We start from the raw sequence: 13,690 nt of genomic DNA on the forward strand, positions 1-13,690 counted from the left end.
AGGAGGAGTGGTACTGTGCAGTGTATATATACAGGAGGAGTGGTACTGTGCAGTGTATATATACAGGACAGGAGGAGTGGTACTGTGCAGTGTATATATACAGGACAGGAGGAGTGGTACTGTGCAGTGTATATACAGGACAGGAGGAGTGGTACTGTGCGGTGTATATATACAGGACAGGAGGAGTGGTACTGTGCAGTGTATATATACAGGGGGAGTGGTACTGTGCAGTGTATATATACAGGACAGGAGGAGTGGTACTGTGCAGTGTATATATACAGGACAGGAGGAGTGGTACTGTGCAGTGTATATATACAGGACAGGAGGAGTGGTACTGTGCAGTGTATATATACAGGACAGGAGGAGTGGTACTGTGCAGTGTATATACAGGACAGGAGGAGTGGTACTGTGCGGTGTATATATACAGGACAGGAGGAGTGGTACTGTGCAGTGTATATATACAGGGGGAGTGGTACTGTGCAGTGTATATATACAGGACAGGAGGAGTGGTACTGTGCAGTGTATATATACAGGACAGGAGGAGTGGTACTGTGCAGTGTATATATACAGGACAGGAGGAGTGGTACTGTGCAGTGTATATACACAGGACAGGAGGAGTGGTACTGTGCAGTGTATATATACAGGAGGAGCGGTACTGTGCAGTGTATATATACAGGAGGAGTGGTACTGTGCAGTGTATATATAAAGGAGGAGTGGTACTGTGCAGTGTATATATACACAGGAGGAGTGGTACTGTGCAGTGTATATATACAGGACAGGAGGAGTGGTACTGTGCAGTGTATATATACAGGACAGGAGGAGTGGTACTGTGCAGTGTATATATACAGGAGGAGTGGTACTGTGCAGTGTATATATACAGGAGGAGTGGTACTGTGCAGTGTATATATAAAGGAGGAGTGGTACTGTGCAGTGTATATATACACAGGAGGAGTGGTACTGTGCAGTGTATATATACAGGACAGGAGGAGTGGTACTGTGCAGTGTATATATACAGGACAGGAGGAGTGGTACTGTGCAGTGTATATACACAGGACAGGAGGAGTGGTACTGTGCAGTGTATATATACAGGAGGAGTGGTACTGTGCAGTGTATATATACAGGACAGGAGGAGTGGTACTGTGCAGTGTATATATACAGGAGGAGCGGTACTGTGCAGTGTATATATAAAGGAGGAGTGGTACTGTGCAGTGTATATATACACAGGAGGAGTGGTACTGTGCAGTGTATATATACAGGACAGGAGGAGTGGTACTGTGCAGTGTATATATACAGGACAGGAGGAGTGGTACTGTGCAGTGTATATACACAGGACAGGAGGAGTGGTACTGTGCAGTGTATATATACAGGAGGAGTGGTACTGTGCAGTGTATATATACAGGACAGGAGGAGTGGTACTGTGCAGTGTATATATAAAGGAGGAGTGGTACTGTGCAGTGTATATATACACAGGAGGAGTGGTACTGTGCAGTGTATATATACAGGACAGGAGGAGTGGTACTGTGCAGTGTATATATACAGGACAGGAGGAGTGGTACTGTGCAGTGTATATATACAGGACAGGAGGAGTGGTACTGTGCAGTGTATATATAAAGGAGGAGTGGTACTGTGCAGTGTATATATACACAGGAGGAGTGGTACTGTGCAGTGTATATATACAGGAGAGGAGGAGTGGTACTGTGCAGTGTATATGTACAGGACAGGAGGAGTGGTACTGTGCAGTGTATATATACAGGACAGGAGGAGTGGTACTGTGCAGTGTATATATACAGGAGGAGTGGTACTGTGCAGTGTATATATACAGGAGGAGTGGTACTGTGCAGTGTATATATACAGGAGAGGAGGAGTGGTACTGTGCAGTGTATATATACAGGACAGGAGGAGTGGTACTGTGCAGTGTATATATATACAGGAGGAGTGGTACTGTGCAGTGTATATATACAGGACAGGAGGAGTGGTACTGTGCAGTGTATATACAGGACAGGAGGAGTGGTACTGTGCAGTGTATATATACAGGACAGGAGGAGTGGTACTGTGCAGTGTATATATACAGGACAGGAGGAGTGGTACTGTGCAGTGTATATATACAGGACAGGAGGAGTGGTACTGTGCAGTGTATATATAAAGGAGGAGTGGTACTGTGCAGTGTATATATACAGGAGAGGAGGAGTGGTACTGTGCAGTGTATATATACAGGACAGGAGGAGTGGTACTGTGCAGTGTATATATACAGGACAGGAGGAGTGGTACTGTGCAGTGTATATATACAGTAGGAGTGGTACTGTGCAGTGTATATATACAGGAGGAGTGGTACTGTGCAGTGTATATATACAGGAGAGGAGGAGTGGTACTGTGCAGTGTATATATACAGGAGGAGTGGTACTGTGCAGTGTATATATACAGGACAGGAGGAGCGGTACTGTGCAGTGTATATATACAGGACAGGAGGAGTGGTACTGTGCAGTGTATATATACAGGACAGGAGGAGTGGTACTGTGCAGTGTATATATACAGGACAGGAGGAGTGGTACTGTGCAGTGTATATATACAGGACAGGAGGAGCGGTACTGTGCAGTGTATATATACAGGACAGGAGGAGCGGTACTGTGCAGTGTATATATACAGGACAGGAGGAGTGGTACTGTGCAGTGTATATATACAGGACAGGAGGAGTGGTACTGTGCAGTGTATATATACAGGACAGGAGGAGTGGTACTGTGCAGTGTATATATACAGGACAGGAGGAGCGGTACTGTGCAGTGTATATATACAGGACAGGAGGAGCGGTACTGTGCAGAGTATATATACAGGACAGGAGGAGTGGTACTGTGCAGTGTATATATACAGGACAGGAGGAGTGGTACTGTGCAGTGTATATATACAGGACAGGAGGAGTGGTACTGTGCAGTGTGTATATATACAGGAGGAGTGGTACTGTGCAGTGTATATATACAGGAGGAGTGGTACTGTGCAGTGTATATATACAGGAGGAGTGGTACTGTGCAGTGTATATATACAGGAGGAGTGGTACTGTGCAGTGTATATATACAGGACAGGAGGAGTGGTACTGTGCAGTGTATATATACAGGACAGGAGGAGTGGTACTGTGCAGTGTGTATATATACAGGAGGAGTGGTACTGTGCAGTGTATATATACAGGAGGAGTGGTACTGTGCAGTGTATATATACAGGACAGGAGAAGTGGTACTGTGCAGTGTATATATACAGGACAGGAGGAGTGGTACTGTGCAGTGTATATATACAGGAGGAGTGGTACTGTGCAGTGTATATATATACAGGACAGGAGGAGTAGTACTGTGCAGTGTATATATACAGGAGGAGTGGTACTGTGCAGTGTATATATACAGGAGGAGTGGTACTGTGCAGTGTGTATATATACAGGAGGAGTGGTACTGTGCAGTGTATATATACAGGAGGAGTGGTACTGTGCAGTGTATATATACAGGACAGGAGGAGTGGTACTGTGCAGTGTGTATATATACAGGAGGAGTGGTACTGTGCAGTGTATATATACAGGAGGAGTGGTACTGTGCAGTGTATATATACAGGACAGGAGGAGTGGTACTGTGCAGTGTATATATACAGGACAGGAGGAGTGGTACTGTGCAGTGTATATACAGGACAAGAGGAGTGGTATTGTGCAGTGTATATATACAGGACAGGAGGAGTGGTACTGTGCAGTGTATATATACAGGAGGAGTGGTACTGTGCAGTGTATATATACAGGACAGGAGGAGTGGTACTGTGCAGTGTATATATACAGGACAGGAGGAGTGGTACTGTGCAGTGTATATATACAGGACAGGAGGAGTGGTACTGTGCAGTGTATATGTACAGGACAGGAGGAGTGGTACTGTGCAGTGTATATATACAGGACAGGAGGAGTGGTACTGTGCAGTGTATATATACAGGAGGAGTGGTACTGTGCAGTGTATATATACAGGAGGAGTGGTACTGTGCAGTGTATATATACAGGAGAGGAGGAGTGGTACTGTGCAGTGTATATATACAGGACAGGAGGAGTGGTACTGTGCGGTGTATATATACAGGACAGGAGGAGTGGTACTGTGCAGTGTATATATACAGGAGGAGTGGTACTGTGCAGTGTATATATACAGGACAGGAGGAGTGGTACTGTGCAGTGTATATATACAGGACAGGAGGAGTGGTACTGTGCAGTGTATATATACAGGAGGAGTGGTACTGTGCAGTGTATATATACAGGAGGAGTGGTACTGTGCAGTGTATATATACAGGACAGGAGGAGTGGTACTGTGCAGTGTATATATACAGGAGGAGTGGTACTGTGCAGTGTATATATACAGGAGGAGTGGTACTGTGCAGTGTATATATACAGGACAGGAGGAGTAGTACTGTGCAGTGTATATATACAGGAGGAGCGGTACTGTGCAGTGTATATATACAGGACAGGAGGAGTGGTACTGTGCAGTGTATATATACAGGACAGGAGGAGTGGTACTGTGCAGTGTATATATACAGGACAGGAGGAGTAGTACTGTGCAGTGTGTATATATACAGGAGGAGTGGTACTGTGCAGTGTATATATACAGGACAGGAGGAGTAGTACTGTGCAGTGTGTATATATACAGGAGGAGTGGTACTGTGCAGTGTATATATACAGGACAGGAGGAGTAGTACTGTGCAGTGTGTATATATACAGGAGGAGTGGTACTGTGCAGTGTATATATACAGGACAGGAGGAGTGGTACTGTGCAGTGTATATATACAGGAGGAGTGGTACTGTGCAGTGTATATATACAGGAGGAGTGGTACTGTGCAGTGTATATATACAGGACAGGAGGAGTAGTACTGTGCAGTGTATATATACAGGAGGAGCGGTACTGTGCAGTGTATATATACAGGACAGGAGGAGTGGTACTGTGCAGTGTATATATACAGGACAGGAGGAGTGGTACTGTGCAGTGTATATATACAGGACAGGAGGAGTAGTACTGTGCAGTGTGTATATATACAGGAGGAGTGGTACTGTGCAGTGTATATATACAGGACAGGAGGAGTGGTACTGTGCAGTGTATATATACAGGAGGAGTGGTACTGTGCAGTGTGTATATATACAGGAGGAGTGGTACTGTGCAGTGTATATATACAGGAGGAGTGGTACTGTGCAGTGTATATATACAGGAGGAGTGGTACTGTGCAGTGTATATACAGGACAGGAGGAGTGGTACTGTGCAGTGTATATATACAGGACAGGAGGAGTGGTACTGTGCAGTGTATATATACAGGACAGGAGGAGTGGTACTGTGCAGTGTGTATATATACAGGAGGAGTGGTACTGTGCAGTGTATATATACAGGAGGAGTGGTACTGTGCAGTGTGTATATATACAGGAGGAGTGGTACTGTGCAGTGTATATATACAGGACAGGAGTGGTACTGTGCAGTGTATATATACAGGAGGAGTGGTGCTGTGCAGTGTATATATACAGGAGGAGTGGTACAGTGCAGTGTATATATACAGGAGGAGTGGTACTGTGCAGTGTATATATACAGGAGGAGTGGTACTGTGCAGTGTATATATACAGGACAGGAGGAGTGGTACTGTGCAGTGTATATATACAGGACAGGAGGAGTAGTACTGTGCAGTGTATATATACAGGACAGGAGGAGTAGTACTGTGCAGTGTATATATACAGGAGGAGTGGTACTGTGCAGTGTATATATACAGGAGGAGTGGTACTGTGCAGTGTATATATACAGGAGGAGTGGTACTACATTGATCTCAATTTTTAGTGGTACTAGAGCAGGGGATCTACCACTCCAGTACATGGGCAGCACGGTGGCCCAGTGGTTAACAGTATGGTGGCTCAGTGGTTAGCACTGGTTTGCAGCGCTGGGATTCAAATACAACCAATTAGAAAATCTACAAAGTGTCTGTTCTCCCTGTTTTTGCTTCTTTCCACATTCCAAAGACTAAGTGATAGGAAATGTTGGTTATGAGGTCTGTGCAGCAAAGTAGAGTATGAGGGCGTGACAGAAAATACATGATAAATGCCAGTTTTGCCCACCTGTAATGTGAAGTCTTTACCAAAAACATATGTAGAAAAATCTGCTGTTTTAATAGGAGCGGTATAACATACTTACTGCCATCCTCCAGTGATGTGTACGTTGTGCCGTTATCATCTTTACGCTTTAATATTGGCACATCTTTATCTGGTGCAAAACAAAAATATCAGATATAATTAAAGCTCTGCTCCAAGATACACCGTATACCAGTATTATACTCCAGAGCTGCACTCACTATTCTGCTGGTGCAGTCACTGTGTACATACATTACATTACTGATCCTGAGTTACATCCTGTATTATACTCCAGAGCAGCACTCACTATTCTGCTGGTGCAGTCACTGTGTACATACATTACATTACTGATCCTGAGTTACCTCCTGTATTATACCCCAGAGCTGCACTCACTATTCTGCTGGTGCAGTCACTGTGTACATACATTACATTACTGATCCTGAGTTACATCGTGTATTATACCCCAGAGCTGCACTCACTATTCTGCTGCTGCAGTCACTGTGTACATACATTACATTACTGATCCTGAGTTACATCCTGTATTATACTCCAGAGCAGCACTCACTATTCTGCTGGTGCAGTCACTGTGTACATACATTACATTACTGATCCTGAGTTACATCCTGTATTATACTCCAGAGCAGCACTCACTATTCTGCTGGTGCAGTCACTGTGTACATACATTACATTACTGATCCTGAGTTACATCGTGTATTATACCCCAGAACTGCACTCACAATTCTGCTGGTGCAGTCACTGTGTACATACATTACATTACTGATCCTGAGTTACATCCTGTATTATACCCCAGAGCTGCACTCACTATTCTGCTGCTGCAGTCACTGTGTACATACATTACATTACTGATCCTGAGTTACCTCCTGTATTATACCCCAGAGCTGCACTCACTATTCTGCTGCTGCAGTCACTGTGTACATACATTACATTACTGATCCTGAGTTACCTCCTGTATTATACTCCAGAGCTGCGCTCACTATTCTGCTGGTGCAGTCACTGTGTACATACATTACATTACTGATCCTGAGTTACATCCTGTATTATACCCCAGAGCTGCACTCACTATTCTGCTGGTGCAGTCACTGTGTACATACATTACATTACTGATCCTGAGTTACATCCTGTATTATACTCCAGAGCAGCACTCACTATTCTGCTGGTGCAGTCACTGTGTACATACATTACATTACTGATCCTGAGTTACATCCTGTATTATACCCCAGAGCTGCGCTCACTATTCTGCTGGTGCAGTCACTGTGTACATACATTACATTACTGATCCTGAGTTACCTCCTGTATTATACCCCAGAGCTGCACTCACTATTCTGCTGGTGCAGTCACTGTGTACATACATTACTGATCCTGAGTTACCTCCTGTATTATACTCCAGAGCTGCACTCACTATTCTGCTGGTGCAGTCACTGTGTACATACATTACATTACTGATCCTGAGTTACCTCCTGTATTATACTCCAGAGCTGCACTCACTATTCTGCTGCTTATTATTGGACATTGCAGATGATACAAAACTATGTAAAGCAGTTAATACAAGAGAAGATAGTATTCTGCTACAGATGGATCTGGATAAGTTGGAAACTTGGGCTGAAAGGTGGCAGATGAGGTTTAATAATGATAAATGTAAGGTTATACACATGGGAAGAGGGAATCAATATCACCATTACACACTGAACGGGAAACCACTGGGTAAATCTGACAGGGAGAAGGACTTGGGGATCCTAGTTAATGATAAACTTACCTGGAGCAGCCAGTGCCAGGCAGCAGCTGCCAAGGCAAACAGGATCATGGGGTGCATTAAAAGAGGTCTGGATACACATGATGAGAGCATTATACTGCCTCTGTACAAATCCCTAGTTAGACCGCACATGGAGTACTGTGTCCAGTTTTGGGCACCGGTGCTCAGGAAGGATATAATGGAACTAGAGAGAGTACAAAGGAGGGCAACAAAATTAATAAAGGGGATGGGAGAACTACAATACCCAGATAGATTAGCGAAATTAGGATTATTTAGTCTAGAAAAAAGACGACTGAGGGGCGATCTAATAACCATGTATAAGTATATAAGGGGACAATACAAATATCTCGCTGAGGATCTGTTTATACCAAGGAAGGTGACGGGCACAAGGGGGCATTCTTTGCGTCTGGAGGAGAGAAGGTTTTTCCACCAACATAGAAGAGGATTCTTTACTGTTAGGGCAGTGAGAATCTGGAATTGCTTGCCTGAGGAGGTGGTGATGGCGAACTCAGTCGAGGGGTTCAAGAGAGGCCTGGATGTCTTCCTGGAGCAGAACAATATTGTATCATACAATTATTAGGTTCTGTAGAAGGACGTAGATCTGGGGATTTATTATGATGGAATATAGGCTGAACTGGATGGACAAATGTCTTTTTTCGGCCTTACTAACTATGTTACTATGTTACTATGTATATTGTCTCATTTATGGATTAACCCCTTCCTCTTCTCAGTAGATCTCCTATGATGTGGGGTTTGCCGTCCGTGTCGCCTTCAGCATTAGATGAATGTCGGCTGAACTCACCAATTATGTTGTTACCAGCCAACCATCTAAGCTCTGTGTGGGCTAGAAGAAGCAAGGATTCTTGGGAGATTTCAGCTCTGAAGCCTGCTGTATGTGCATCTCTGGAACATAACACAGGCAGTAACACAAGTGCAGATTTACTTTTCGGAGCTCATCACTAGCACTGAACGCAGGAAACATTTCTACTGTAAGACGCCATTGGTTACATTGTTGCAGATGTGTTGTTTTGTGTTTATGGTCTAAGTAATAAAATATAATAATGAGGTGAACAGGGGAGACTGTGCAGCCCGACAGCCCCCCACAGCCTCACCACTGGATGACCCCAGAGGTGGCAGGAGATCACAGTGCTGCTCCTCTCCAGCTGTGCCCCCCACTATACCACCCCCTGCCTGCACAGCACATGCTGCCTTTGAAGTGTCTGTGTGATGAGGGTCAGAGGACAGGGTCACAGAAAATATTCACATCCCAAAAAAACAAATACAACCTCCAAAAGGTAACAAGAAGCTGATAGTGGAGGAGAAGGAGAGTGTCAGCACAAACAGGAGATGAGGAGGAAGATAGAAGAACAGACACAATCCCAGAAGCCAAGATCCTAACACTAATCTGTACAGCAACAGAAACCCTGCAGACCAGTCTACTATAATACTGCCCCTATGTATAAGAATATAACTACTATAATACTGCCCCTATGTATAAGAATATAACTACTATAATACTGCCCCTATGTACAAGAATATAACTACTATAATACTGCCCCTATGTACAAGAATATAACTACTATAATACTGCCCCTATGTACAAGAATATAACTACTATAATACTGCCTCTATGCACAAGAATATAACTACTATAATACTGCCCCTATGTACAAGAATATAACTACTATAATACTTCCCCATGTACAAGAATATAACTACTATAATACTGCTCCTATGTACAAGAATATAACTACTATAATACTGCCCCTATGTACAAGAATATAACTACTATAATACTGCTCCTATGTACAAGAATATAACTACTATAATACTGCCAGTATGTACAAGAATATAACTACTATAATACTGCTGTGTACAAGAATATAACTACTATAATACTGCCCCTATGTATAAGAATATAACTACTATAATACTGCTCCTATGTACAAGAATATAACTACTATAATACTCCTGTGTACAAGAATATAACTACTATAATACTGCCCCTATATACAAGAATATAACTACTATAATACTGCCCCTATGTATAAGAATATAACTACTATAATACTGCTCCTATGTACAAGAATATAACTACTATAATACTGCCTCTATGCACAAGAATATAACTACTATAATACTGCTCCTATGTACAAGAATATAACTACTATAATACTGCTCCTATGTACAAGAATATAACTGCTATAATACTGCCCCTATGTACAAGAATATAACTACTATAATACTGCTTCTATGTACAAGAATATAACTACTATAATACTGCCCCTATGTACAAGAATATAACTACTATAATACTGCTCCCTATGTACAAGAATATAACTACTATAATACTGACCCTATGTACAAGAATATAACTACTATAATACTGCTCCCTATGTACAAGAATATAACTGCTATAATACTGCTCCTATGTACAAGAATATAACTGCTATAATACTGCCCCTATGTACAAGAATATAACTACTATAATACTGCTCCTATGTACAAGAATATAACTACTATAATACTGCTCCTATGTACAAGAATATAACTGCTATAATACTGCCCCTATGTACAAGAATATAACTGCTATAATACTGCCCCTATGTACAAGAATATAACTACTATAATACTGCTCCTATGTACAAGAATATAACTGCTATAATACTGCTCCTATGTACAAGAATATAACTGCTATAATACTGCCCATGTACAAGAATATAACTGCTATAATACTGCTCCTATGTACAAGAATATAACTGCTATAATACTGCTCCTATGTACAAGAATATAACTACTATAATACTGCCCCTATGTACAAGAATATAACTACTATAATACTGACCCTATGTACAAGAATATAACTACTATAATACTGCCCCCTATGTACAAGAATATAACTACTATAATACTGCCCCTATGTACAAGAATATAACTGTTATAATACTGCCCCTATGTACAAGAATATAACTGTTATAATACTGCTCCTATGTACAAGAATATAACTGCTATAATACTGCCCCTATGTACAAGAATATAACTACTATAATACTGACCCTATGTACAAGAATATAACTACTATAATACTGACCCTATGTACAAGAATATAACTACTATAATACTGCCCCCTATGTACAAGAATATAACTACTATAATACTGCCCCTATGTACAAGAATATAACTACTATAATACTGCTCCTATGTACAAGAATATAACTACTATAATACTGCTCCTATGTACAAGAATATAACTACTATAATACTGCCCCTATGTACAAAAATATAACTACTATAATACTGCCCCTATGTACAAAAATATAACTACTATAATACTGCCCCTATGTACAAAAATATAACTACTATAATACTGACCCCATCTACAAGAATATAACTACTGTAATACAGCTCCTATATACAAGAATATAACTACTATAATACTGCTCCTATATACAAGAATATAACTACTATAATACTGCCCCTATGTACAAAAATATAACTACTATAATACTGCTCCTATGTACAAGAATATAACTACTATAATACTGCCCCTATGTACAAGACTATAACTACTATAATACTGCCCATATGTACAAGAATATACAGTAACTACTATAATACTGGTCCTATGTACAAGAATATAACTACTATAATACTGCTCCCTATGTACAAGAATATAACTACTATAATACTGCTCCTATGTACAAGAATAGAACTACTATAATACTGCCCCTATGTACAAGAATATAACTACTATAATACTGCCCCTATGTACAAGAATATACAGTAACTACTATAATACTGGTCCTATGTACAAGAATATAACAACTATAATACTGCTTCCTATGTACAAGAATATAACTACTATAATACTGCCCCTATGTACAAGAATAGAACTACTATAATACTGCCCCTATGTACAAGAATATAACTACTATAATACTGCCCCTATGTACAAGAATATAACTACTATAATACTGCCCCTATGTACAAAAATATAACTACTATAATACTGCTCCTATATACAAGAATAGAACTACTATAATACTGCCCCTATGTACAAGAATATAACTACTATAATACTGCTCCTATGTACAAGAATAGAACTACTATAATACTGCCCCTATGTACAAGAATATAACTACTATAATACTGCCCCTATGTACAAGAATATAACTACTATAATACTGCCCCTATGTACAAGAATATAACTACTATAATACTGCTCCTATATACAAGAATATAACTACTATAATACTGCTCCTATATACAAGAATATAACTACTATAATACTGCCCCCTATGTACAAGAATATAACTACTATAATACTGCCCCTATGTACAAAAATATAACTACTATAATACTGACCCTATCTACAAGAATATAACTACTATAATACAGCTCCTATATACAAGAATATAACTACTATAATACTGCACCTATGTACAAGAATAGAACTACTATAATACTGCTCCTATGTACAAGAATATAACTACTATAATACTGCTCCTATGTACAAGAATATAACTACTATTATATACTGCCCCTATGTACAAAAATATAACTACTATAATACTGACCCTATCTACAAGAATATAACTACTATAATACTGCTCCCTATGTACAAGAATATAACTACTATAATACTGCCCCTATGTACAAGAATATAACTACTATAATACTGCTCCCTATGTACAACAATATAACTACTATAATACTGCTCTTATGTACAAGAATATCACTACTATAATACTGCTCCTATGTACAAGAATATCACTACTATAATACTGCTCCTATGTACAAGTATATAACTACTATAATACTGCTCCTATGTACAACTACTATAATACTGCTCCTATATACAAGAATATAACTACTATAATACTGCTCCTATATACAAGAATATAACTACTATAATACTGCTCCTATGTACAAGAATATAACTACTATAATACTGCTCCTATGTACAAGAATATAACTACTATAATACTGCCCCTATGTACAAAAATATAACTACTATAATACTGCCCCTATGTACAAGAATATAACTACTATAATACTGCCCCTATGTACAAGAATATAACTACTATAATACTGCCGCCTATGTACAAGAATATAACTACTATAATACTGCCCCTATGTACAAGAATATAACTATTATAATACTGCCCCTATGTACAGGAATATAACTACTATAATACTGCTCCTATGTACAAGAATATAACTACTATAATACTGCTCCTATGTACAGGAATATAACTACTATAATACTGCCCCTATGTACAAGAATATAACTGCTATAATACTGCCCCTATGTACAAGAATATAACTATTATAATACTGCCCCTATGTACAGGAATATAACTACTATAATACTGCTACTATGTACAAGAATATAACTGCTATAATACTGCCCCTATGTACAAGAATATAACTATTATAATACTGCCCCTATGTACAGGAATATAACTACTATAATACTGCTACTATGTACAAGAATATAACTGCTATAGTAATGCCCTTATGTACAAGAACATAACTTCTATAATACTGCCCCTATGTACAAGAATATAACTGCTATAATACTGCCCCTATGTACAAGAATACAACTACTATAATACTGCCCCTATGTACAAGAATATAACTGCTATAATACTGCCCCTATGTACAGGAATATAACTACTATAATACTGCCCCTATGTACAAGAATATAACTACTATAATACTGCCCCCTATGTACAAGAATATAACTACTATAATACTGCCCCTATGTACAAGAATATAACTGCTATAATACTGCCCGTATGTACAAGAATATAACT

General features: G+C 40.0%; 1 protein-coding gene across 1 annotated transcript in view; it reads right to left on the reverse strand.

The window, feature by feature from the left end:
* The window catches only part of LOC138641623 (tumor necrosis factor receptor superfamily member 16-like), a 43,613-nt gene that overhangs the window by 16,143 nt on the left and 13,780 nt on the right, over window positions 1–13,690 (reverse strand). The window contains exon 4 of the mRNA XM_069729151.1: window positions 6,165–6,233. Within this exon, the coding sequence (XP_069585252.1) occupies window positions 6,165–6,233 (69 nt within the window). The remainder of the gene's footprint in view (window positions 1–6,164; window positions 6,234–13,690) is intronic.

The sequence above is a fragment of the Ranitomeya imitator genome, chromosome 6 (assembly GCF_032444005.1).
Source record: "Ranitomeya imitator isolate aRanImi1 chromosome 6, aRanImi1.pri, whole genome shotgun sequence".
Classification (NCBI taxonomy): Eukaryota; Metazoa; Chordata; class Amphibia; order Anura; family Dendrobatidae; genus Ranitomeya; species Ranitomeya imitator.